General features: G+C 51.2%; 1 protein-coding gene across 5 annotated transcripts in view; it reads right to left on the bottom strand.

The window, feature by feature from the left end:
• Positions 1-22,003, bottom strand: part of ESYT3 (extended synaptotagmin 3) — a 43,510-nt gene extending 21,507 nt beyond the window's left edge. For 4 of the 5 annotated variants that reach the window (XR_012430744.1, XR_012430743.1, XR_012430745.1 and 1 more), the window contains exons 1-3: positions 21,507-22,003; positions 3,787-3,828; positions 561-695 (exon numbers count right to left, since the gene is read on the bottom strand). Coding sequence is in view for 2 of the 5 variants with exons in the window: in XM_005545893.5 (XP_005545950.3) it covers positions 561-695; positions 3,787-3,828; positions 21,507-21,815 (486 nt within the window). In the remaining 3 variants the exon portion in view is untranslated. Of the gene's footprint in view, positions 1-560; positions 696-3,786; positions 3,829-4,725; positions 4,822-21,506 lie in introns of those variants that run through there. The other variant, XM_065539984.2, reaches the window with a different exon arrangement.
• Between the last annotated feature and the right edge of the window lie 540 nt (positions 22,004-22,543).

The following is a 22,543-nucleotide window of genomic DNA, read 5'->3' as shown; positions in this document are numbered from 1 at the left end:
GGGTGGTGGGTGGTGGGTGGTGGTGGGTGGTGGGTGGTGGGGGTGAGGGTGGGTGGGGGGGGTGGTGGTGGGGGTGGGGGTGGTGGTGGCGGGGGCGGGGGTGGGGGTGGTGGTGGTGGCGGTGGGGGTGGCGGGGGTGGGGGCGGTGGCGGTGGCGGTGGGGGGCGGGGGCGGCGGGGGCGGCGGGGGCGGGGGCGGCGGGGGCGGTGGCGGGGGCGGGGGCGGCGGGGGCGGTGGGGGCGGGGGCGGTGGGGGCGGTGGCGGGGGCGGGGGCGGGGGCGGGGGCGGTGGGGGCGGTGGCGGGGGCGGGGGCGGTGGGGGCGGTGGCGGGGGCGGGGGTGGCGGTGGCGGGGGTGGCGGTGGCGGTGGGGGTGGCGGTGGCGGTGGGGATGGGGGTGGTGGTGGTGGGGGTGGTGGTGGTGGTGGGGGTGTCTCCCTGTAAGGTCCAGTGGGATCTTTGCAGTCATATGACTGACCTGGATGGGGGAAAGGTGGGAGGAGAGGAGACAGAGAAAAGACTGCACAGCCAGCCCAGGCTGACCCTCCCGAGACACACCCACCTTCTGTCCAAAGTAGAGCTTGGTAAAGGTAAAGGTCCTCAGGTGGATGCTCTTCTCCCGGATCTTGGGCTCAAGTTTCTCCCGGAACTTGCTTTCCATGATCATGCTCAGGTAGGGCCAGGTCTGAGAGATGATCTGTGAAGATGGGAAGAGGCCCTTGGTAGTCAGGTCTATACTCCCACCGCAGACTCAGAGCTGCATGGGACAAGGTCCTGATTCTCTGCAGCCTGGTCTTGGGGTGGGGGTTCCTATGCTGCAGCACTCACCTGCCTGCCTGCCCACCCATCTGCTCACCTGTTCACCTGTCTGTCCTTCAAACATCTGATAACTACAGCCGTGGTTCCCACTGTCATGCAGGCAGCAGGACCCCAAGATTTGGTGCTATTCTGCAGAGCACCATGAAATACTCATTCGCTACATTTAATATTAGGAAGCCCTTTAGTTCTCTGCTGAGACATGATCTCATTCTACACTGTGGTTTAAACAAAAAGTAGTAGACGCAAGAAGTTTAAGAACAAAATTACAGAAAGAAAGTTAAATTGTTTCCTGTGGATTTAGTTTTCTAACAATCAGAAAAGGCAGCCTTTGCCTGATTTCTGCAGCAGAATGACTCACTGTGCTGGTTTGGGAACCAAGTGCAGGACCTGAGGAGAAGGAAGATGGCAGAGACAGAGGAGGATGGTGGAAATCAGAGGGGAATGGAGGGAGGGCCAGCCAGCAGGTACATTCTGTTTGGGGCAAGGCTTCTCCATCTTCTTTTTTTTTCTTAAATGGAGTTTTGCCCTTGTTGCCCAGGCTGGAGTGCAGTGGCACGACCTCGGCTCACTGCCACCTCCAACTCCTGGTTCAAGTGATTCTCCCGCCTCAGCCTCCCAAGTAGTTGAGATTACAGGTGCCTCCCACCACACCTGGTGATTTTTTTTTTTTTTTTTAGTAGAGTTGGGGTTTCACCATGTTGCCCAGACTGGTCTTGAACTCCTGGCCTCAAGTGATCTGTTCACTTCGGCCTCTCAAAGTGCTGGGATTACAGGCGTGAGCCACGACGCCTGGCCTTTTTTCTTTTAAGACAAGGTCTCACTCTGTCGTCCAGGCTGGAGTGCAGTGGCATGATTACAGCTCACTGTAGCCTCAACCTCCCTGAATTAGGTGATCTCCCACCACAGCCTCCTGGGTGGCTGGGACTACAAGCGTGCACCACCACACCTGGCTTTTTAATGTTTTTGTAGAGATAGGGTCCCCCTATGTTACCCGAGCTGATGGATGTTGATCCAAGATTGCTATTTTCACATTACCAGAAGTGTCACTGCTGAGTGCATCAAAAAGCATTCCCTAGCCGGGCATGGTAGCACACACCTGGGTACCAACTTCCTTGGGAGGCTGAGGCAGGAGGATTGTTTCAGCCCAGAAGTTCAAGGCCAGCTTGGGCAACATAGCAAGACTGCATCTCAAAAACAACAGTAACAAAAATAAAACAGAGAACATTCTCAGCCTCTGGGTAAATTTGGAAGAAGCAGGTTGCTGCTTTAAGAGGAGTGACTGGGTTTCTAGGGATTCATGCAGGACCCAGTGCCTCTGGGGCAAACCTTGTCGAGTTCCTTCTGTACTGTGTTAGCTGGTCCGTGGATCTCCGCCTGTGCTCGTCTTTCTTTCAGTAATACACAGAGGCCTACACAAGGCATTGGAGATACAAGACTGTATCTTTCCTGTGGGCTTGGGCTTCAGTTTAAATATGCATGTCCTTCCTCCATGTGCCCCTTCCAAAGCCATCACTGGAGGAGCCTAAAGGCTGTGAGATTCTAGGGCTCATTGTTCCCATCTCTCTCAAAGGCCTCTCCAAATCCCAGGTTCTACTTCCTCGGGTCTGATATCATCTTCCTGTCTCGCTGGTTTGTCACTGGCCAAGTGCCTCCTGAGTATAAAGCTCGTTAGGACACACTCGGCGCCCTAGTATGTAGTTTTCCTACACAACTGTCTCTGTCTCCCCATCCAAGACGAAGGTGGGAGCCTCATATCCCAACAGTCTTATATCTCCAATGCCTTGTGTAGGCCTCTGTGTATTACTGAAAGAAAGACGTAACGCAGGCGGAGATCCACGGACCAGCTAACACAGTACAGAAGGACCAGCTAACACAGTACAGAAAGAACTTGACAAGGTTTGCCCCAGAGGCACTGGGTCCTGCATGAATCCCCAGAAACCCAGTCACTTCTCTTAAAGCAGCAACCTGCTTCTTCCAAATTTACCCAGAGGCTGAGAATGTTCTCTGTTCTTTTTTTGTTGCTGTTTTTGACATGGAGTCTTGCTATGTTGCCCAAGCTGGCCTTGAACCCCCGGGCTGAAGCGATCCTCCTGCCTCAGCCTCCCAAGGAAGTTGGCACCCTGGTGTGTGCTACCATGGCCTGCTAGGGAATGCTTTTTGATGCACTCAGCAGCGATACTTCTGGTAATGTGAAAATAGCAATCTTGGATCAACATCCATCAGGAAGTCCTTTCGTATACCTAACCTAAGTCATTCCTGCTACGGGCTAAGCCTCCTCCCAGAGGCAAGGTTTATATTAGAAAAATTCCTCAGTCAGGAGGCTTGAGCTGGGGGCTGCCATGGAGCCCGCACAGTTAGGGACAGGTCCGGGCAGATCAGGGAGGGGAAGGCCTCCGGTCTGTCCTCTGTGAAGTCGGGATTCCTGCTGGGGAGGGCTCGGCCAGGGGTCATCATCCAGCAGGGGCCTCCTTGGGACACCTGGCAGCAGAGCCCAAGGGGAGTTCCCAGGGGTGACCTAACAGCAATTACAGTAGTGACGTCAGTGAATCGAGCCAGGGCGAGGACTCTAATTATTCCCATTTTACGGATAAGGAAACCAGCTCAGAGGCGTTAGGCAGTCTGCCCAAGATTGCGCAGCAATGGCGTTGGATCTAGGCAGGAAACCAGGCAGAGTCCAGAAGCTGTTGGCCAATGTCTTCCTCTCCCTAGGCAAGTGCAGCTCCACGACCTGGCGGGCCAGTGGGGATTGTACTTTTCTCTAGACTTCTCTGTATCTTCTAACTCTTCTGGTGACCACATATTAATTTAAATTTGTTGTTGTTGTTAACGAAAGCAAGTCATTCTGGTGAAAGAAGAGGGAAAGGGAGCATCCCTGCCCGCATCAGGCAAGGGAACTGCCGCCTGGCCCCCATTAGGCTGCTGGAGGCTGGTGTGCGTCCGGCCCTGCTAGGCTCTGCCAGCGGCCTTACCTTGTTGGCCCACTCGACCCGCTCCACGTCCGGGAAGTGGATCTAGGAAAGAAACCCCGAGGGGAAGTCAGACTTGAAGCCGCATACCCCCTGGGAACCAAGCAAGCCAGCCTGGCGGGTTCCCCATTCCGCCCACGCGCTGCGCCTCACCCCTTCCTCCCCGCTGCCTCCAAGTGTGCTCTCAGCACCCACTCGGCCCCCAGCCCTGGCAACTCAGATCCGGTCCTGCCCTCAAATAGCTCATCATCCGGTGGAGCAGGCAGCAAATCAACAGACAACGAGCTGGCACTGATTCCACAGTGCAGCCCAGCTCCAAGGCTCGCGTGGGCGTTTCTGGGCACGTGGTGGCAGGCAGGACAGGACTCCACACCGTTTCACCCCTCCCCTCCGACCCAGCCCCACACCTAGACCGAGGTGGGAGAGCACATGGAAGGCGAGGAGGAAAGGGAGGGCTGGAAACTGCTGGTTTGCACACGCAAGTAAGTCCCCAGTCCTGGGGAAGCACAGGACCCCCGACGTGGATGCCCCCAGGATAACACTCGGGTTGCTCCTTGCAAATTCCATCCCCCTTACTCGTTTCAATGACACAAACAATATGCAGTCTCCATAGAAAAATTAGAAAATGCAAAAATCAGCTAAACAAAAACAAAAAACATTAGAGAAATCTACCACCCAATGATAGGTACTTAACAGCTTGATGTTTTCATGGGCAACTCGGGAGCAGGGTGCTGTGTGGTGCCCCTCCCACCTCTGCCCACCTTGGCTCCCAGAAGCCCCTCCCAAAACTCCTCCCTTCCCCTTAGGCCCTTCCTATAGTCACACAGCTTCCAACTATGGGGTCACAACCCCTAGCTACTCCAGCTCCACTTGCTGGGTGAACCCCAGTGTGGGAAAGGGGAACAGTGGAAGGTGAGTGGAGGGACAGTCCTGTTGGCTGACCTGTGCATGACATCATTCTGAGAGTGCTTAATCCCCCTCCAGGAGTCTCAGTCTCTGCTTCTGTCTGCTGAGCTTCTCATTCCCCCAGGGGTTTTCTTACAGAGGAGTGGGCATGGACCTGTACAGCGTACCTGCACAAAACACTGACGCCAAAACAGCAGCCACAGCCATCACTGTGGCCACTCCCCAAGTCCCCTGAGCATGAGGCTGGTTTGGGGTCAGATTCAGAGTGGGCCTGGGACCACCCACGGTGGGGAAAGGGCCTGCCCCCTCTATCTGGGAGCTCAGAAGGGCCTTGTCCTAGGACTAAGTAGATGTGTCCCTGCAGTTCACACACCTACTGTGCACCTACCAAGTGCCAGGTCCTCAGCCAGCTTTGGGGTTGCCCTAAAGATTCAAACACATGCCCTGGCCTGCAGCCCTCGCCCAGGATCACAGCCATTCCCAAAGTGGGGGACAGAGAAATTCAATTCTCCTGGAACAGTTAAACAGCCTTGATTGGTCAGAGGAGTCCAGTGCTTCTGAGACTCTTGGGACACCATTCTCCCATTCTCTCTTGGGATACTATTCTCCCAGCCTCAGTTTCCCTTGCTCTGGGCAGTGGCCTATACTAATTCAGAAAAGTTTATATTCCCAGGCATGGAAGAGAAAACGTGGCCTGATTCCCAGAGATGCAGCTGGCCCAGCCCACAGAAACACAAGAGATCGACGCAGGAAGGAATTGTGGGGAGCGTGGGCAGGAGCTCGGTTCAGTGGGGGTGACGCTGCCTGCTCAGCACACATTCGCTGAGCTACCCTGGGTCAGGTCTCAGCTGGGAACCAGGCAAATGGGAGGCAAGACCTTTCCGTTGCTTCCTATTACACTGTCCAGTACTAAAGGAGAAACTCCTGCACATGGGCCTAGAGAGGAGACCCAGCTCATGTCATGGCCTCATCGCCTCCTCCCACTAGTCCCTTTCAATCCAACCACCTTTACCTTTTCTGTTCCTACCAAAGGCCTGCATGTGCCATATTGTGTGTCTGAAACAGTCCTCCCTGCTCCCCTTTGATTGATTCGCTCCTCACTACCTTAGACTTCACTTGCAGGAAGCCTCTCTGGGTCTCCCAAGTTGGGGATAAGTGAGGTGCCTGCTGGTTCTCCATTGCAGCATTTGATACACTTTACTACAGCTGCCTGGTCTTGCTGCCTACCTCCCTACACACTGGAGGCTCTAGGAGGGCTTCAAAAACAAAAACAAACAAGAGCAACAGAATGACCAAGACCCACACTGATTAAGCTGTCATGGTTTCTCTCAATTACCCACACCTGTATTTGCGGCTCCTACACGCTGGAAGCTGTAAGAGGGCTGACTGGGCCTCACCCCTATTAAGGCCTGTGTCTAACATATGAAGGTCTTAATATTTGTGGAATGAATGAATGAGGCATGGTTCTTGCCCTCAACGAACTCACAGGCAGGCGACTAACAGATCACTCTGATACAGAATCATTACTAAGGTGGGAAGGGGGAACATCCTCAGAGGAACCTGCTGACCTCACCAGTAGCTGTCCTCCTTCCAGCCCAAGCATCACACTTCCCATCCCACACCCTTGGCCCAGGTTGTTTTGTGACTTCAGGAGCTGAGTAGTTCTGATCTCTGGACCCCAAAAGGTGATCCTGCTTGGTGGGTCTAACCCTGGCCACTCTTGGGAGTTGGTCAAATGAAGATTCCTGAGCTGCCTCATGCCACTGCATCAGAGTATATCAGGGTGGGGCTCACCAACTTATTTTTCACAAGCTCCTGGTATGATGCTGGAGTTCAGTCAGGGTTGGGATCAATGACCAGCTGACCCCTTGTGTCAGGGTGACCCACATGCATCCTGAAAATGTAGGAAGCAAGGCCGGGAATTGTGTCTCATGCCTATAATCCCAGTACTTTGGGAGGCCAAGGCAGTTGGATCACTTGATCCCAGGAGTTTGAGACCAGCCTGGCCAACGTGGTGAAACACCATCTCTACTAAAAAATATAAAAATTAGGTGTGCATGGTGGCACGCACCTGTAATCCCAGCTACTCAGGAAGCTGAGGCAGAAGAATTGGTTGAACCCTGGAGGCACAGGTTGCAGTGAGTCGAGATCACACCACTGCACTCCAGCTTGAGCCACAGAGTGAGACTCCATCTCAAAAAAAAAAAAAAAAAAGAGTAACAGAATGACCAAGGCCCACACTGATGAAGCTGTCATGGTTTCTCTTGATTACCCACATCTGTATTTGAGGCTGCTCACCAAGAGGCTCCTTCATGGATGAGTCTGAACCCCGTGAAGAGAGCAACAATTCAGTCCAAGAAAATAAGAGACCACAAGTCCCCTACCCTGCCTAGGGACCTGAAGGCCCTCCCTCAGCCTGAATCTCAGCACCTGCCTTCCTCCCAGTGAGCCGAGGTGCAAGAGCCAGACCACATTCCTTGTGACTGCCCCTCAGTTTGGAGCAGGGGATGAAATCATAGAGACTAATTCTTGGGGAGCAATGACTCAGCCTCAGTGCTTTTCCATTTTGACATCGACGGATCAATCTATTTTTCCAGGATAATTCGTCATTTTTGGAACTTGAAGAAATCTTTTCCCACCCCACATTCTCAAAGTTACTCTGGATTTGTTATCTATTGGCTTTCACGTTGAGGTCTTTAATCTCTCTGGATTTTTTTACATAGGGTGAGACAAAGATACAATTTTTTCTCCCTCCATACTTTCACTAAGGCAATTTTCAACCAACATATAAAAAAAAAATTCCATCTTGTTCCTTGACTTGTGAATCTACTTCACTCAAAAACTACCTCCTCATATGTACTTTGGGGTGTTTCTGGACTTGCCATTCAACTCTATCAGTCTGCCTGTTCCAGCACCACATGGTTTTCATCACTGTGTTTTTGCCAAATGACCTGGGGTAGGGTGAATCCCCTCCCCTGCGTCTTTTTTTTTTTTTTTTTTTTTTTTGAGATGGAGTTTCATTTTTGTTGCCCAGGCTGGAGTGCAATGGTGCAATCTCGGCTCACTGCAACCTCCACCTCCCGGGTTCAAGCGATTCTCCAGCCTCAGCCTCCCGAGTGGCTGCGATTACAGGCACCTGCCACCATGCCTGGCTAATTTTTTATATTTTTAGCAGAGACAGGGTTTCACCAAGTTGGCCAAGCTGGTCTCGAACTCCTGAACTCCTGATCTACCAGTCTCGGCCTTCCAAAGTGTTGGGATTACAGGCATGAGTCACGGCACCCAGCCGGCGATTCCCCATTTTGTTTTTTTTTTTCACACTGATTTAGATAATAGTAGGTATTTATTGTTCTGTATGAATTTTAGAATCAGCTTGTCAATCTACAAAAAAAAAATCCTTCTGAGATTTCAATTGTTATGTTTTTTAAATTATAAGTTAACTTGTGGGATAACCGACACAGTTAAATATTGCATCGTGAACACCCTTTATTTATTCACATTTTCTATTCACATTTAGGATCAAACTTCAACTCTTTTTCTATAAAAGTCCTGTATATATATATATTTTAGATTACTGTGTGGAATTTCATTTTCTGGGCAACTTTGCTGAAATTTGTTAATAGTTCTAATTGTTCATTGATTCTCCCAGAACTCTTTTTCTTTGATTTAAATCTGTTGCTTTTATGTTTTTAGAGTTGAACTTCATGAGTTTGGGGAATATCATTTATTTCCCATTTTTGTTTTATAATAAATGAATTCAAAGGTATAAATTTTTCTAGTTTCTGACACAATATTTTCATTGCTATTCTGCTCTCATTTTTCTATTCCCATTATGACTTCCTCTTAATGAGTTTTTAAAATAGTAATGTTTTAAAATATCTACACATGTGACATTTCAATAGATACCTATTTTTGTTGTTTTCTAATAATAATTTTATTTCTTTGTGGCCTGAACAGTCTGTAGGACTGTCAGTTCACTGGAATATGTTGATAATTCCTTGTGGCCTAGTACATGATTAATTTCCATGACTATTCCATGTATAATCAGGTTATTAATCATGTCCTTCTAATATGCCTTATCCTTGCTTAGTCTTTGCCTGCTTCATTTATCATTTTCAGAAAGGGATGTATTAAAAGTTTCCAAGCCCAACTGCTGATTTATCTACTTCCTCATGTCGGTTGTTGATTCATATTTCAAGTTTATATTATGTAATACATATATGTCTGTGATTATCATCATTATTGAGACAAGGTCTCACTGTGTCAGTCAGGCGAGAGTGCAGTGGTGTGATTTTGGCCTACTGCAGCCTTGACCTCCCAGGCTTAAGCAATCCTCCCACCTTAGCCTCCCGAGTAGCTAGGACTAAGAGCATGCACCACCACGCCTGGCTAATTTTTTTTTTTTTTTTTTTTTTGGTAGAGACGGGGTTAGGTCATGTTACACAGGCTGGTCTCAAACTCCTGGGTTCAAGCTACCTGCCTGCCTTGGCCTCCCGAGTAGCTGAGACTACAGGTACATGCCACCATGTCTAGCTAATTTTCTAAATTTTCTGTAGAGATGGCACTTTGCCATGTTACCCATGCTGGTCATGAACTCCTGGGCTCAAGCCATCCACCCACCTCAGCCTCTCAAACTGTTGGGATTACAGGTGTGAGCCAACATGCCCAGGTATATAATTACTGTCCTTTACAAGCATATAACAACCTTCTTTGCTTTGAATTCTATTCTATTTTGTCTAATATGACAATTGCTACCTCAGCTTTCTTTTGTTTCAGACTTGGCCAGTTGCGTATTTTCCATCCTATTTTCAACCTTTTTGAGTTCATGTCATCTCATGTCATTTAATACTCACCTAATCCCTTGTTTGCCCCATTTTACAGATAAAGAAACTAAAGTTCAGAGAGGTTACATGACTTATAATCTCCAGTAGTGGTGTGCTAGAACGGAGACCCAAGCCTGGGTCTGTCTGACCACAGAGTCTGTGCTTTTCCACTCCATCCACTCACTCCTCCTGAGAAAACCTCACACAGCATCACATAAGGTTTTATAGAAACCTCTTTTATAAAGTGTGGGATTTAGCAGGCGACTGCCCTTATGGGGCTTCAGCCCTGATTGGCAGAGGCCAGGCTAAGTTATGACTTCCAAAGGGCATTCCATAAACACTTGCATTTGATGCTCCCAATACTCTGTAAAGTGAACAGAAAATATATCATTATTCCCATTTTACAAATGAGGAGAGGCTCGGAGACTAGTTAGTACTTGCCAAGATTACTCATGTGATCAGAACCCAGCTCTCACCTGCATATGATTGGAGCCCAAGCTTCAAATATTCTTCTTATCCACTTCCTCTCCCCATCTTCCACCTGAAATGTCAGCATTTGAAGTCCATTCCTCAGTGTTTTTCTAACCTATTCCTTGTGTGTTTGAAATTCCACCTCCGTAAGTCTCAGCTTTCTCATCTGCGAGATGGGTACAATCTTGCCAACTTCACAGTTCCTGAGAAGACTAAATGCATGGATGATGCTTGGTATCTTTCCTGGCTCAGAATAAGCATTCTGGAAGTGGTAACTCTTGCTGGAAGTTGTACAGACCCGGGAGGCACAGGCATTCTGACCCCTTTGACCTCAAGTACGTGCAAGAACAAGGTCACTTGAGCTATGTGTCCAGTTCTGCCTCACCCAGAGCCCCGCAAATTCTCTGCTGAGTTTCCTAGTGCCTCTGGCCACCACTGCAAGGGGAGAACAGAATGAGAAGGATTTACAACACAGTGCAAGTGGTTAAGATGGAAGGAGGAACACTGTTGGTGTTTCCCTGGCCTCGCTGATTGGCCCGGGGATCTGTGGCTCAGATAAAGACAGCCACAGAGAGCTGGGCCCAGTGCCTCTCAGGCACCCGTGTGAAACTCTGCCCAATGGGGGCACTGCATAGTGAAGCTTGGCAAACGCACCCAATCTGAGCCTCTGCCTTGTGTCTTTCCTCACTAGGGAAACAAAGAGAGGGCTGAAAAATAAGATGGGTGGCTCACACTGAACTGAGCCCTAAAATCACTGAGCTTTTGTTGCAGTTCCCCATGAGGCTGGGAGTCTCTGGGACCAGCTAGTGGGGAGTCACCCGCACCACCTGGCAGTGCAAAGAGCTCTGCAGCGATTCTCAGACTTCTGTGTTCAACAGTCCCACCTGGAGAGCTCGCTGCAGTCCAGCTGCTCGGTCAGGGCCCACAGAGATTTTGATTCCAGAGGACTGGGACAGGGGCCTGGAAACCTGCGTCTTTAACAAGCTCCTGGTGGTTCTGATCTTAGTGGCGGGTGTGGAAGAATGAGTGGCCAGGGCTCCCCAGTCTGGAGGGCTTACTCCGGCCCTGGAAGAAGGTGGCTCGTCTGCCTCCGGGGGTTCCTGACTAAGCTCGAAAGTCACAGCCTGGGTTTCCAGCTGTCACTCCTAGGAGAACACTACTGTGTCACCAAATTCTTACCAGCAGCCTACAGACCTCAACTCCTTCATAAAGGGAATTCTTCCACAAACAGCAAGGGGAGGCCAGAGCCAAAAGGCAAAAAACAGAATATTATGATTTCCCTGGCTCTGGGCCTGCTCTGCCCTCTAAAAGGTGAGCCACCTCCACCTCACACCTGCTTTCTGTAGCCAGGCGGGAGGAAGAGAAGGAAGCGCGCCCAGGACTTAGAGCACAGGGTTTTGGTCTTAACTCCCTTCAGCCTCAGGTTTCTTGCTGATTAATAAGTGGGGCCGTTAATTCCTGTTCTTCCCAGATCCACAGTCAGGCAAAACAGTGGACATAAATCTACTTCTAAATGGTTTGGTGTTAGAGACAAATCCAGCGCTCCAGCAAGCTTCATCTCCATAAAACTTGTACACGATCCTCACTGACGTACTACAGGTGAGAACATCTCCCCAGAGCAGGCCTGGAAAATTCCAAAGATGCCCAGACACGTGGTCAAGTCACCAGGATGTCAGACGTCCACTGTCCTCCCTGCACTACCTGTCAGAGAAGTTTAAATAGTTCACAAGCCTCCACCCTCCCCATCTGAGGCCTCCCTAAACTAACATACCTCTTGATGCTGTTAGTGTACTTAAGCCGAAGCGTTCCAGGCAAAGTGAGCTAATATTTTAATGATGGTGTTTTTAGGCATTGTCAAGGGAGTGGTGGTGAAGAGAATTTAGAGGGAAGGTAAAGCAAATTCAAGTCTAACTAGAATTCCATGCTAGACAGGCCACCAAAGAGGCCCCCATCAATACTCCATCTTTAGGTGGTGATGTCTGTGCATTATTTCTTAAACCACTTAGGAAAAATGATTCCACAGCAGTGAGGAAATGGAGCCAGAATGACAGCTGCCTCCTATCGGAGCCAAGGGTTTTGGTGGGGTCCACACAGATGGGTCTGGGGCTGGGGTGGGAGGCCTTGACAAGAGCTTGGGCCACCAGACCCTCTTGGGAGGCAGAGGGACTAAGGAGCCTCACTTAAAGGGCCTCCCTGTCATTCGGTGAATTCTGCCAGCTCCCTTGCATGGGGTGGCGGCTCGCCCACAGAGCAGCCATGTAGTCACACAGACACAGAGAGATGCACAAACACAGATATGTGGACACACAGGCAGATACACACACACACACAACTACACAGACACATCTGCAGACTCACATGTGCAAAGACACACACTGATTCCTAAAAAAAGTCTCATGGCTCTTCCCTACTCCAAAGGACATTCTTACAGACAATACACCCCTGCCAACTAGCTGCTCGGAGGAGAGGAGACCCACTCATTCTGAGTGTCCTACAGAGATGTCCTACAAAAGGAGTGGCCATTGGACTTCAGATTGGCTCCTGTCTTCCCAAGATCGGCTGCTGCTCTGTGGCTGCCTGTTCAGTGGTTCCTGCTTTCACGAGCAAAGTGGTCCTTCGATTTCGCTTTTCTCCTGAGGCACAGCCTTTGTCCTTTTTTCCCTCTGTTCTTGGAGGACAAATACTTAACCGTTAAAACTACTTTTAAATCTTCCAACTCTTCTGCTTTAAATTACCCAGCTCAAGTACTTTGAGGGAAACAATTGCTTTGCCAACTTGAAAATCTGTCTGGCACTGTTCTGTAATCCACAGCTCCTTAACACACGCAGCCAGCAAACTGGCCTAAATCAGCTGAACCCAGCAGAACTGAGCAGATGAAATCCACTAGTCACAGGGATGAGAACACTGACACTGAACACGGGCACTCTTTGCTAAGGAAGAAGGGCTCAAAGCAGAGGGGGGTGGCCCTGAGCTGTCCACAGAGTAGTTTTTTAAAGAGGACCTAAGCGATGATAGTAAGCTCAGAGAGTTCAATGATCCAGTTACAGGGCTGGTAATTCCTAGAAGTTAAAAAAACTTATCCTCTTGCTTATCTTCTAGCACAGGCCCCAAAAGATAATATTCAATGGTGATAAGACCACAGTGAATGGGCAAAAGTGTCTTTAAAAATCTTCATAAACTTCTAGGAATCCATACTAAATCCATACTAAATTAAATTGAGAAGTGTGGACTAAGATTTACATAGCAGGCATCCACCATAGCATTTATTCAGCAGATTTCTATTGAGTCCTTACCATGAACTGGGCATTGAGCTAGCAGCTGAAGCTACAGATATGTACAAGACATATACCTTATCTTAAAAGAACTTTCAGCCTGGAGGAAAAGTTAGCCATAAAAATAGGTAGGTTACAAATCAGTCTGGTAAGCAGAGTGACAGACACATGCTCAGAGCTCTTGAGAGCCCAAGGAGAAGAGTCCTGGGGGTGGGGACTGAGTTTGGACTTGAAGGATGAGTCACAGAATCTAGATGCACAAATCAGAGGGAGAAACTGCAGACAGACAGAGGAACCACCACCCACCTCCGCTAGCCATGTGACCAGGAAAGCTTCGAAGTAACCAATATAATCAAGGTTGGAGAAACAATTACACAGCTTGTGGTATATTCACATGAAGGATATGATTGTCCTTAGAAGTGTTTTTGGAGAATGTTGGTAATATAATGTTAAGAACACAAAAAAATAAGAAAAGAAAAAGGTACAAGTTTTTAAGAAACTGTTTTCATATATTTTCTATATAAAGGAAGTACACCTAAACATACTGTATCTCTGGGTGGAGGGACTGTAAAATGCCTAATTTTTTTTTTTTTTTTTTTTTTTTTGAGACGGAGTCTAGCTCTGTCTCCCAGGCTGAAGTGCAGTGGCATGATCTCAGCTCACTGCAAGCTCCGCCTCCCAGGTTCACACCATTCTCCTGCCTCAGCCTCACAAGTAGCTGGGACTATAGACACCCGCCACCACGCCTGGCTAATTTTTTGTATTTTTAGTAGAGACGGGTTTTCACCATGTTGGCCAGGATGGTCTAGATCTCCTGACCTTGTGATCTGCCCGCCTCGGCCTCCCAAAGTGCTGGGACTACAGGCGTGAGCCACCGTGCCTGGCCGCTTATCCTAATTTTAACTTTTATGCCATTTCCAAATATTCTCCAATAAGAATGTTTACTTTCATGACCAGAAAAAGATACATTTTTAGACAGTTTATAACCAGTTATGTTAAAAAGTGAATACAACATGGGCAAAGGAATAGAGTGGGTGATTCTGGGATCCTGAAACATCCTATAGCCTAGAGAATTTCCTTGGCTTTTTACTCTGAGATTTCCAAGGCTCATGACTCATGACACACTGGCACGGGGCTTCTTGGTCTGCCCTCCCGCAGAAGATAGGGCTTATGGGACCTGGGCTCTGCATCCCTCTGTGGCCTGAGGAAATCAAGTCTTATATCCTTAGCTTGAAATACACAGCACCTTTTAAAAAAAAAAGGGGGGGGGGGCTTTGTCTCTTTAATAATTCTCAATGGGGCAGAAAAACATCTTAAATCCTTCTTCAATATCTGCAGTCGAGGAGGAGGAGAAGGAAAAGGAAATCACTTGCCTCAAGCACATGTGAGCACTTTTGTGCTACAAGCTCTAGGTTCCCGGAGATTTAGAAATCCCTGAACTCTGCTGGGAGGAGTGGGAGGGGCAGGCGAAGGAGCAAGGCAGGCCAGGTCTCAGCTCCGCTCCGCTCCGCTCCGCAAGGTAGTTGGGTTGTGGCCCTCCCAGGTCTTCAGGGGGAAGCTCACACCTCCCACAGCCCCCTCCCCAAAGTCACCGGAGACATTCCCACGGAAGTGCCCTCTCTGCCTGCTACCAAGACTCTGGCCAGGACGCAGTGGAAGCGGGTGACCATCTCTCCCCACCTTCCTGCCCACTGCAGAGGGGGCTGCAACACAGGAGAACAGGGCCTGTCCCTACTCGTGGAACCTGATCCTCGTCCGCCAGGTGACCTCTCAGTTACTCAGGCCCTCAGGCCCTGGCTGAGAAAAGGTTGCCTGGACATTCCTGTCCCAGAAAGATTCAGCCCCTTGTAAATGAAGCAGTGAGCAGTCTCATGTGAGCTCAGGTATCATACATTGCTGTCCCAGAATCTGCTCACCCCAAGATGCAATAATGAGCTCAGCTGACTTAACCTGTGAAAGACTGTGGGCCGAGTCCCCAACTCCCTACCACAGCCGGCAATACCATAGTGCCTCTTCCTCCAAGAAGGCTTCCTGGGCCACTTCCAGCCCAGGATAGAGCCCCTCCCCCATGCCTTCTCGGAGCCTCAGACTTGGAGTCACCACAGTGGACTGATCACGCTCTATCAGAAGAGGCTGCCCTCGCAGGTCTGAATCTCCATCTAGCTCATGGGTTCCTCAAGGGCACGGCCGTGTGTCACTCATGCTGCCCCACCTTCAGCTCTGTGCCTGACACACTGCAAGTTCTCAGCAAATGCTTGCTGAGTGAATACAGGAATGAACACATGGATGCCTAGGATCCCTCTGTTGGGCTTGGAGGAAAGAAGGCCCAGACTCTGTCACTCCTATTGCCCAATCCTGGCCCAGGACATAAGTCCAGGAACCATCATTAAGACATGGGGCAGAAACCCCAAAGGCATGACTAAAATCCATCTGCCTCTTCCTTCCTGAGGACAGGCCTGGTTCCAAGTCATCTGAATAATTTCACAGGGCTGCAGGGACCTCAAAGGTAAGAAGTCTCCCTAATTCCAAACAGCGCCCAATCAGTCCTGATGTTTAAAATCAGGTTCCGTGGCCCTGGCTCCAAGCATCAGGCTTTGTGATCTAATCTAAGAGTGCCCAGGCTAGCTCAGAGCTGTCACTGCATTTACTTCCTCTAATGAACTGAAGTATCTCAGGACAGACCCTGAGAGCTTGGGTCCTGGAATGACTGCTGCTCCAGCCACAGAAAGAGTGTCAAGCTCTCAGCACTAGGTAAGCAAAGCACTCAGCCCTTGGCTGTCTGCCTAAGTGGCTGGCAGGGAGGCTTGGAAGGGGCAATCCCAGGGACACGGCTCTGTGCCTCGGAATGCCCATCGCTTTGTGTGAAATGCTCACCTTTTTCCTCTGGTGCTTGCTTCTGCCCGCAGCCCCAGAGCGCACCCAGTTAGATGGGGACAGGCATGAAAGGCGACAAGTGGGGTCCTGTGGGGTATGTGTCGCCAGAGAAAAGCTGACTCGGGACTGGTTAATGATGGCAGACCCTACAGCTATGAAGACTCTATAGAACATCTCCTAAAATGTCATGAGTTTCAGAGAAATCAGAGGCCCAGAGAGAACAAGGGGCTTCTCAAGATCCTTCCATGAATGACCCCAATGACTGCCACCACTTCACATCATGACCACTTCACCAGAAGACACACACGAGTTAACTGCCCCTCACAAAGCTGCCAACTGATGTAACTGATTGCTACCAGCTGAAAGGACAGCCAGCCTGGCTAGAAACAGACAGACAAAATGCCATGTTTTCTCACAGCTCTTTCTCCCCTCTACACTGCCTCAGGCTATTTTCCTACTACCAGCTCTCATTTCCCCAACCTAGAGTGAGGTGAGGATTTCAAACTTCCTTCCTCACAGGGGCCCAGTCATGGCAGGGGCAAATCAATATCTGATAAGCAACCCGATCATCCAGTTGAAGCACTGATCAATGGCTGAATAGCTGGAAATTTACGGGTCAGTGAAGGGCTGATTCATGCACAAATCCAGGAGTGAAGGCTGCAGAGCTCCACACAGGGGCCCCTACCAGGGGAGGTGGGCAGGGAAGCAAAGCAGCAAAGATTACCCCGAGAAGGGTCTCAAGAGCCCGGAGCATGAAGGACGGGCTCTGAAGATCAGAAGGCAGCTCTCGCATGAGCAGCACAGCTGGGACTCCGAGAACCCACAGGAGCAGGCTCCGCAAAGAGCCAGGTTGCAGGGGGTTCCACACAAGTGCTCTGCGTGTCCCTTCCGCTCTCTCCACCCCTTGACAGTCATCCAGATGCTGGAAAGACGAGCTTGCCACTGGGACACTTGGGCATTCATTTCATATTAGGAAAAGGTAGTTAGGAAGCCCGGGAATTGGAGGAACATAAAAGGACAGCCCCCACTGGGCATTTGCTTGTGTCTGGCTCTGTGCAAGCAGCTTTTCAAACAGTCGACTCACCATAACCATGTGTGGCAAGAAGGCCGGGCGCGGTGGCTCAAGCCTGTAATCCCAGCACTTTGGGAGTCCGAGACGGGCGGATCACGAGGTCAGATCAAGACCATCCTGGCTAACACGGTGAAACCCCGTCTCTACTAAAAATACAAAAAATTAGCCGGGCGTGGTGGCGGGCGCCTGTAGTCCCAGCTACTCGGAGGCTGAGGCGGGAGAATGGCGTGAACCCGGGAGGCGGAGCTTGCAGTGAGCCGAGATCGCTCCACTGCACTCCAGCCTGGGAGACACAGCGAGACTCCGTCTAAAAAAAAAACAAAAACAAAAACAAAAAACCATGTGTGGCAAGAAAGCTTTTGTGACTTGCCAAGGCCTACAATTAAATGAGTAATATCAAGGGCTCCGTACTTGTCACTGTGCTATACACAGTCCCTACCCGACAAGGACAGCGGACTGAGGCGGCTCTTAATTACTTCAAAAGTACACATAAACACTGTTAGAGGAGCATCCGCATGTAAACATGCAGCCTCTGGAACCCTCTGTTCAAGGGTGAGCTGCGGGGCCGCCCTGCCTTCTTCCCCACGTGGTCAGGCCACATTCACAAGACAAAGGGGATCCACAGGTTCTTCCTTCACTGCCTCTTCCAGTAAGGCGAATTCTTCCTTCCAGCTATATCTCCCATGGCTGGGGACCTGGAGGAGCAGCAGGACTATCTGAAGTTTGACTAGAAATCAGACATCAGGACCAAAATGACTGTGAAAGACCATCCAATACAACTTCCTTTTACAGGTGGGGAAACAGGTTCAGCCAGGGAAAGCAATTTCTATGATCACCTGGAGGCAGCATCTTGGAGCAAAATGTTGAGAAGGAGTCTAAGACCAGGCAGGAAAGCCATGCATGACTGAGGACTGGCTGACAACGGCTGTCTTGGATGGCAGTGGGGAGGGATGGCATCCCCGCCTCAGCTCAGCCAGGCCTTGGCCTCCACCCCTTCACAGGGAGTTGGTGCAAATTAGAAAAAGGTGCCCCTTCTAAGCAGCGTACAGCTTGACAAGCAGCAGGTGGGCCGGATATCCATCCCTCCCCATTGGGGGCTAGAGTACAGGGCCAGCTCACACAACATGCAACACAGGCCTGAGTGTGGTGCCCTTGAGTTATTCAACTTTTCTTCAGTCCCCCAACTATTGATTTGCCATCCGTTAACCTGTAGAAATATTTCTTGATACCAAAGGAGGTCATAAGCCATCATCCTCTCTTTCAGGCAGAGAAATCAGTTCTCAAGAGGCAAGGCATGCTAAAAGGTCACCATGAGATGATGAAGAGATCCATTCATCCATGCCCAAAATCTTGTGCAACGGGTCGTACTGCCCCCACCATGCCCAGAGCCCCGTCTCTCTTTGCCTTCACAGTTTGTGTTCCTAAAAAGGCAGAGATAAGAATATTCAGCCGGGTAGACTCCAGGTTTTCCATATCATCCCTGGGCGTGGAAACCTTCATGAGGTGGGTGAAAAGCTCACACCTGCATCTATTTGTATGCACTTCACAGGTGTTCATACAGGCAACCAACTTCCCCAGACTTGTTTCTCATCCTGGAATCCCAATCACAGTAATCGGCTCCCTAAACCAGAAAGTGCCCTGGAAGACCCCTGGATCCTCCTGCACCCCCATTCTAGAGGCCACCACGCATATAAAGTCCCACTCCCAAGCATCTCCCACCCTCCTCCCTCACTACTACCGTCTTGGCTGAAATCACTTTCCCAACTGGCCTGTCTCCTCCAGCCTCCCTTGTCCCACCATCCTGCTTTCTGAGCATCCAAGGGTCCTTCCAGCCTTCAGAACAGGGCCAGCCTCCATCAAGTCTGCCTAAACTTGACCCTGTCCATCAACCCCTACCACACACTTCAGCCAGGCCCAGCACACAGTGCTCCCTCATGCAGTGGCCATGTCACATCTCCATGCTGTGCTCACTGCCTCCCTGGGCCAGAATGCCCTGTGCCGCACCAGTGGCTCAATCCAACAGGTTATCCAGGCCCTGGTCCTCCAACCCAGCCAGACAAGTCAGCCAGGTGACTTGTCTGTCAGCCAGGTGCAGAATGCAGGCAGAGGCCAGTCTTTCCCAGGTCCTTGTCAAGGAGAAAGGGGGCTGTGATTCGGGGACAATATGCTATGGAAACCTGGTAGGGTGTCCTTCATACCAGGCCTTCTATCTGACTAGACCCTGTTCCGACTCCTGGCTCCAATTCCCCTCCATGGCAATGACCTGTTATGCATCTGTTCCCCACGTGAGACTGCCCTCTTGGTAGGAGAGAGCATCACCTTCCTGTGAGTGTCCCTCTACCCAGCTGGGTCAAGCCTGGGATATGGGTTGCGGGGTGAAAACCCGGGAGGTGTCTTCTTGAGTTCAGGCTGAGTTCCCTGTTGGCTAGGTCCATGTTGCTCCTGGGGTCCGTATCCCCAGCAGAGGCCAGAATTGTCTCTGTGGTGTATGTGGGGGAGAGGCAGGGAGGGTGTCAATGCCCCTACACGATCTGATTTTTGACCCGATTTCAGAAATAGAAATACTGCCTTTACATATGACTAAGTGCCTAGAGGCTTCCCTGATACAGAAGGGGAGAAAAGAAGGGGTGTTACTTGGTGAAGACTCACAGGCCCACCCTCATGGGCTAAGGCCACCAAGGGGGACAAAACAGAAATCTGACAGGTGGCCTGGACTCCCTCAACAGTGAGCAAGGGGTGTGGACAGGTCGAGCCTGCTTGCTGGGTCCACACCTTTCAGAATCACAAGCCCCACAGGACCATCAGGATGACCAAAGTCTGTGGGAGTCAGGCCCCATGCACTACCCCATGGCTACTACCATAGAAAAGTGTGCACGCTTATCAGTCTTTGGCCCCTCATCCCCCATATATGTAAGCTATTTACAAAGCTTTACCATCAAATCGTACATTAAATATTAAGTGTTATGAAGTGTATGCCCACTTTCAAGTGCTAATTCTCAGTCCCTCAGAATGTGATTCTATTTGCAGGTGGGGTTTTTAAAGAGGTAATTAAGTTAAAATGAGTTCATCAGGGTGAGCCTTAATCCAATATGACTGATGTCCTTCTAAGAAGAGATTAGGATACAGAAGACGGTGTGAAGAAGAAGGAAGACAGCCAGCTGCAGGCCAGCTGCACTTTGATCTTGGACTTCAAGGCTCTAGAAATGAAAGGAAAAAAGTGTCTGCCCTTTAAGCCATGCAGCCTGTGGTACTCAGTTATGGCAGACTGATACAATAAGACTTCATTGCTCTTATAAGATAAACCAAATGGGCCTTATATTTTTTTCTCACACCCCACTTTGGAGACTACTGTCAGGAGGAACCTATGGCCCTGCTGGACTTTATAGGCCACCGGCTAGAGACAATGAGGGGTCTGGCGGCCTCCCCCGTGGGCCTGAGAGTATCTGGAAGACATCTAAGAACGCAGAGTTGCCAGCACCGGAGGAACCGTAAGGGTTTTGCGCAGACCAACCCGCGGATGGAACACCCCTCTTGCCAGTGTTTCCCAAGCTCATCTAATCATAAGAATCACCCAGGATAACTGTGTCACCCTGGGAGTTATTCAATGGGGCGCAGAACTTGGGTTTTGCTAGGTAAGCCAGGACCAGAAGCGTTTGAGGAATCCTAGTGCCGCCCATGCCACCCCAGGAGATGGGTTTGTCGGGGCAGTATGAGTGCGCCGGCATCCCTATGCGGCGGAGGGAGGGAGGGAAGGAGGCCCGGGGCCGGCGCCGTCGGTCTCCCAGCCGTACCCGCCACTCCACCTCCAGCCCCGCGGAGCCCTCCCTCTCCTGCAGTCCGGGCCTCTGCCGAAAGCAACTGGGCCCGCCGTTTCTGTCACTGCGGTATTTGCCCATCTACGTTTGGCGTCCGGCGTTGGTTCTCTGAATCAACAGGCGGGTGGAAGAAATGCCTTCTGATTCCAACGCGAGTAAGTGTGCGAAGTCCCAGACGCCCTTGTTTTTCTCCTGGGTGTGGCCTGCCCGTGACTCTTCTCTCGGGCTCTGGGGGCCTTAACTGAAACTCAGGTTCTCCGCTCCCACCGCAGTCGAACCAGAGGTGGAGGTGAGGGTGCTGCGCGGCGCGGGAGGGGAGGGCCACCGCCCCCAGGGTCTGTGCGCCGGGAGCGGTGGGGAACGGGGTGTGCGGGTCACCGTGCTCCCGCCCTCCCTCGGGTTTGCGCGCACCAGCTCCCCACTGACCGCAAGTTCCTCCGAACGTCGAAAGGCATCTCCCCACCTCCGACCCCCGCCCGGTTCAGCTCACCCAGGCTGGCAGGTGCTGGCCTCGCAGCTCGCGGCTGATGAACTCGCGTTCATTGTCAAGGAATTCGAAGGCGGCGGCCAGGCGCCCGAGCTTCCCGCGGCGGTTCCTGCGCCACCACATCCACAGCAGGGCGCCGAGCAGCAACCAGGTTATGCTGAGCCCCAGGTAGCCAGCTAGGTAGACAGGCCCCAGGTAGAAAAGGACGCGCACCACGAAGGTACAGAGCTCGGGCAGCAGCTGGCTGGACAGGCGCAGCTCGGGGCCCGGCGCGCGCTGGGCTCCCGGGACGCTGGGCTCTTCTGCTCGCATCTTGTCGCAGCCGTCTTGCCCTTCCCGAGAGCTTCACCCGAGCTTAGGTCCGCATGCCCCGACGCCCAGGCGCATCTGTCTCCCAAGCGCGAGGACCAGGACGCCGCGCCCCCTTGCCCTGCTGGGACTTTCAGCGCTCCGAGTTCAGGGTTCTCTACGGCGCACTGGAGCGCGGCCCCTGGAAATGCACCGAGCCGAGCCGCGCCGCGCCGCGCCGCCCCAGCGCTCTGCTCCAGTGAGCCCGCAGCTCCGGAAGTCTCCGCCCTAGTGGGGCGGGCCGCTCGCCTGGCTCCTGCTGGCTCTAAAAAGCAACCAGCCGGTAAGCTCAGCCTCCGACCCCAGCACGTGGCGCAGGCGTCAGCCGGAGGTGCGCACTCGCTAGTCTGGGTGGACCAAGTGCTGCCCTAGGTGGTTGATGACTCACCGAGGCCTGTGTACAAACTGGCTTAACATGGATAAACATCACCTAAAACCTGTTTCCTACACGCAGTCTATAATACACAGTATAGTCTGGATTCAGCTGGCATTCGAGGCCCTCCCTGGACAGGCTCAGCCAAGCCTCCTCAGCCTCAGGTACTGTGTCCCCGCCCTCCAACTGGATCCTAGAGCCTGCAACGCTGCCAGCTCTTCTGGCATCTGTAAAGCTTAGACCTAGCCCCCAGCCTCATCGAGCCGAGCTCAGGGCCCCTCCTGCGCACCACAAAACCCTCTGCCCTGCTCTCCCCACC

Source organism: Macaca fascicularis, chromosome 2 (assembly GCF_037993035.2).
Source record: "Macaca fascicularis isolate 582-1 chromosome 2, T2T-MFA8v1.1".
Taxonomy (NCBI): Eukaryota; Metazoa; Chordata; class Mammalia; order Primates; family Cercopithecidae; genus Macaca; species Macaca fascicularis.
This window is presented reverse-complemented; position numbering and strand designations above follow the sequence as displayed.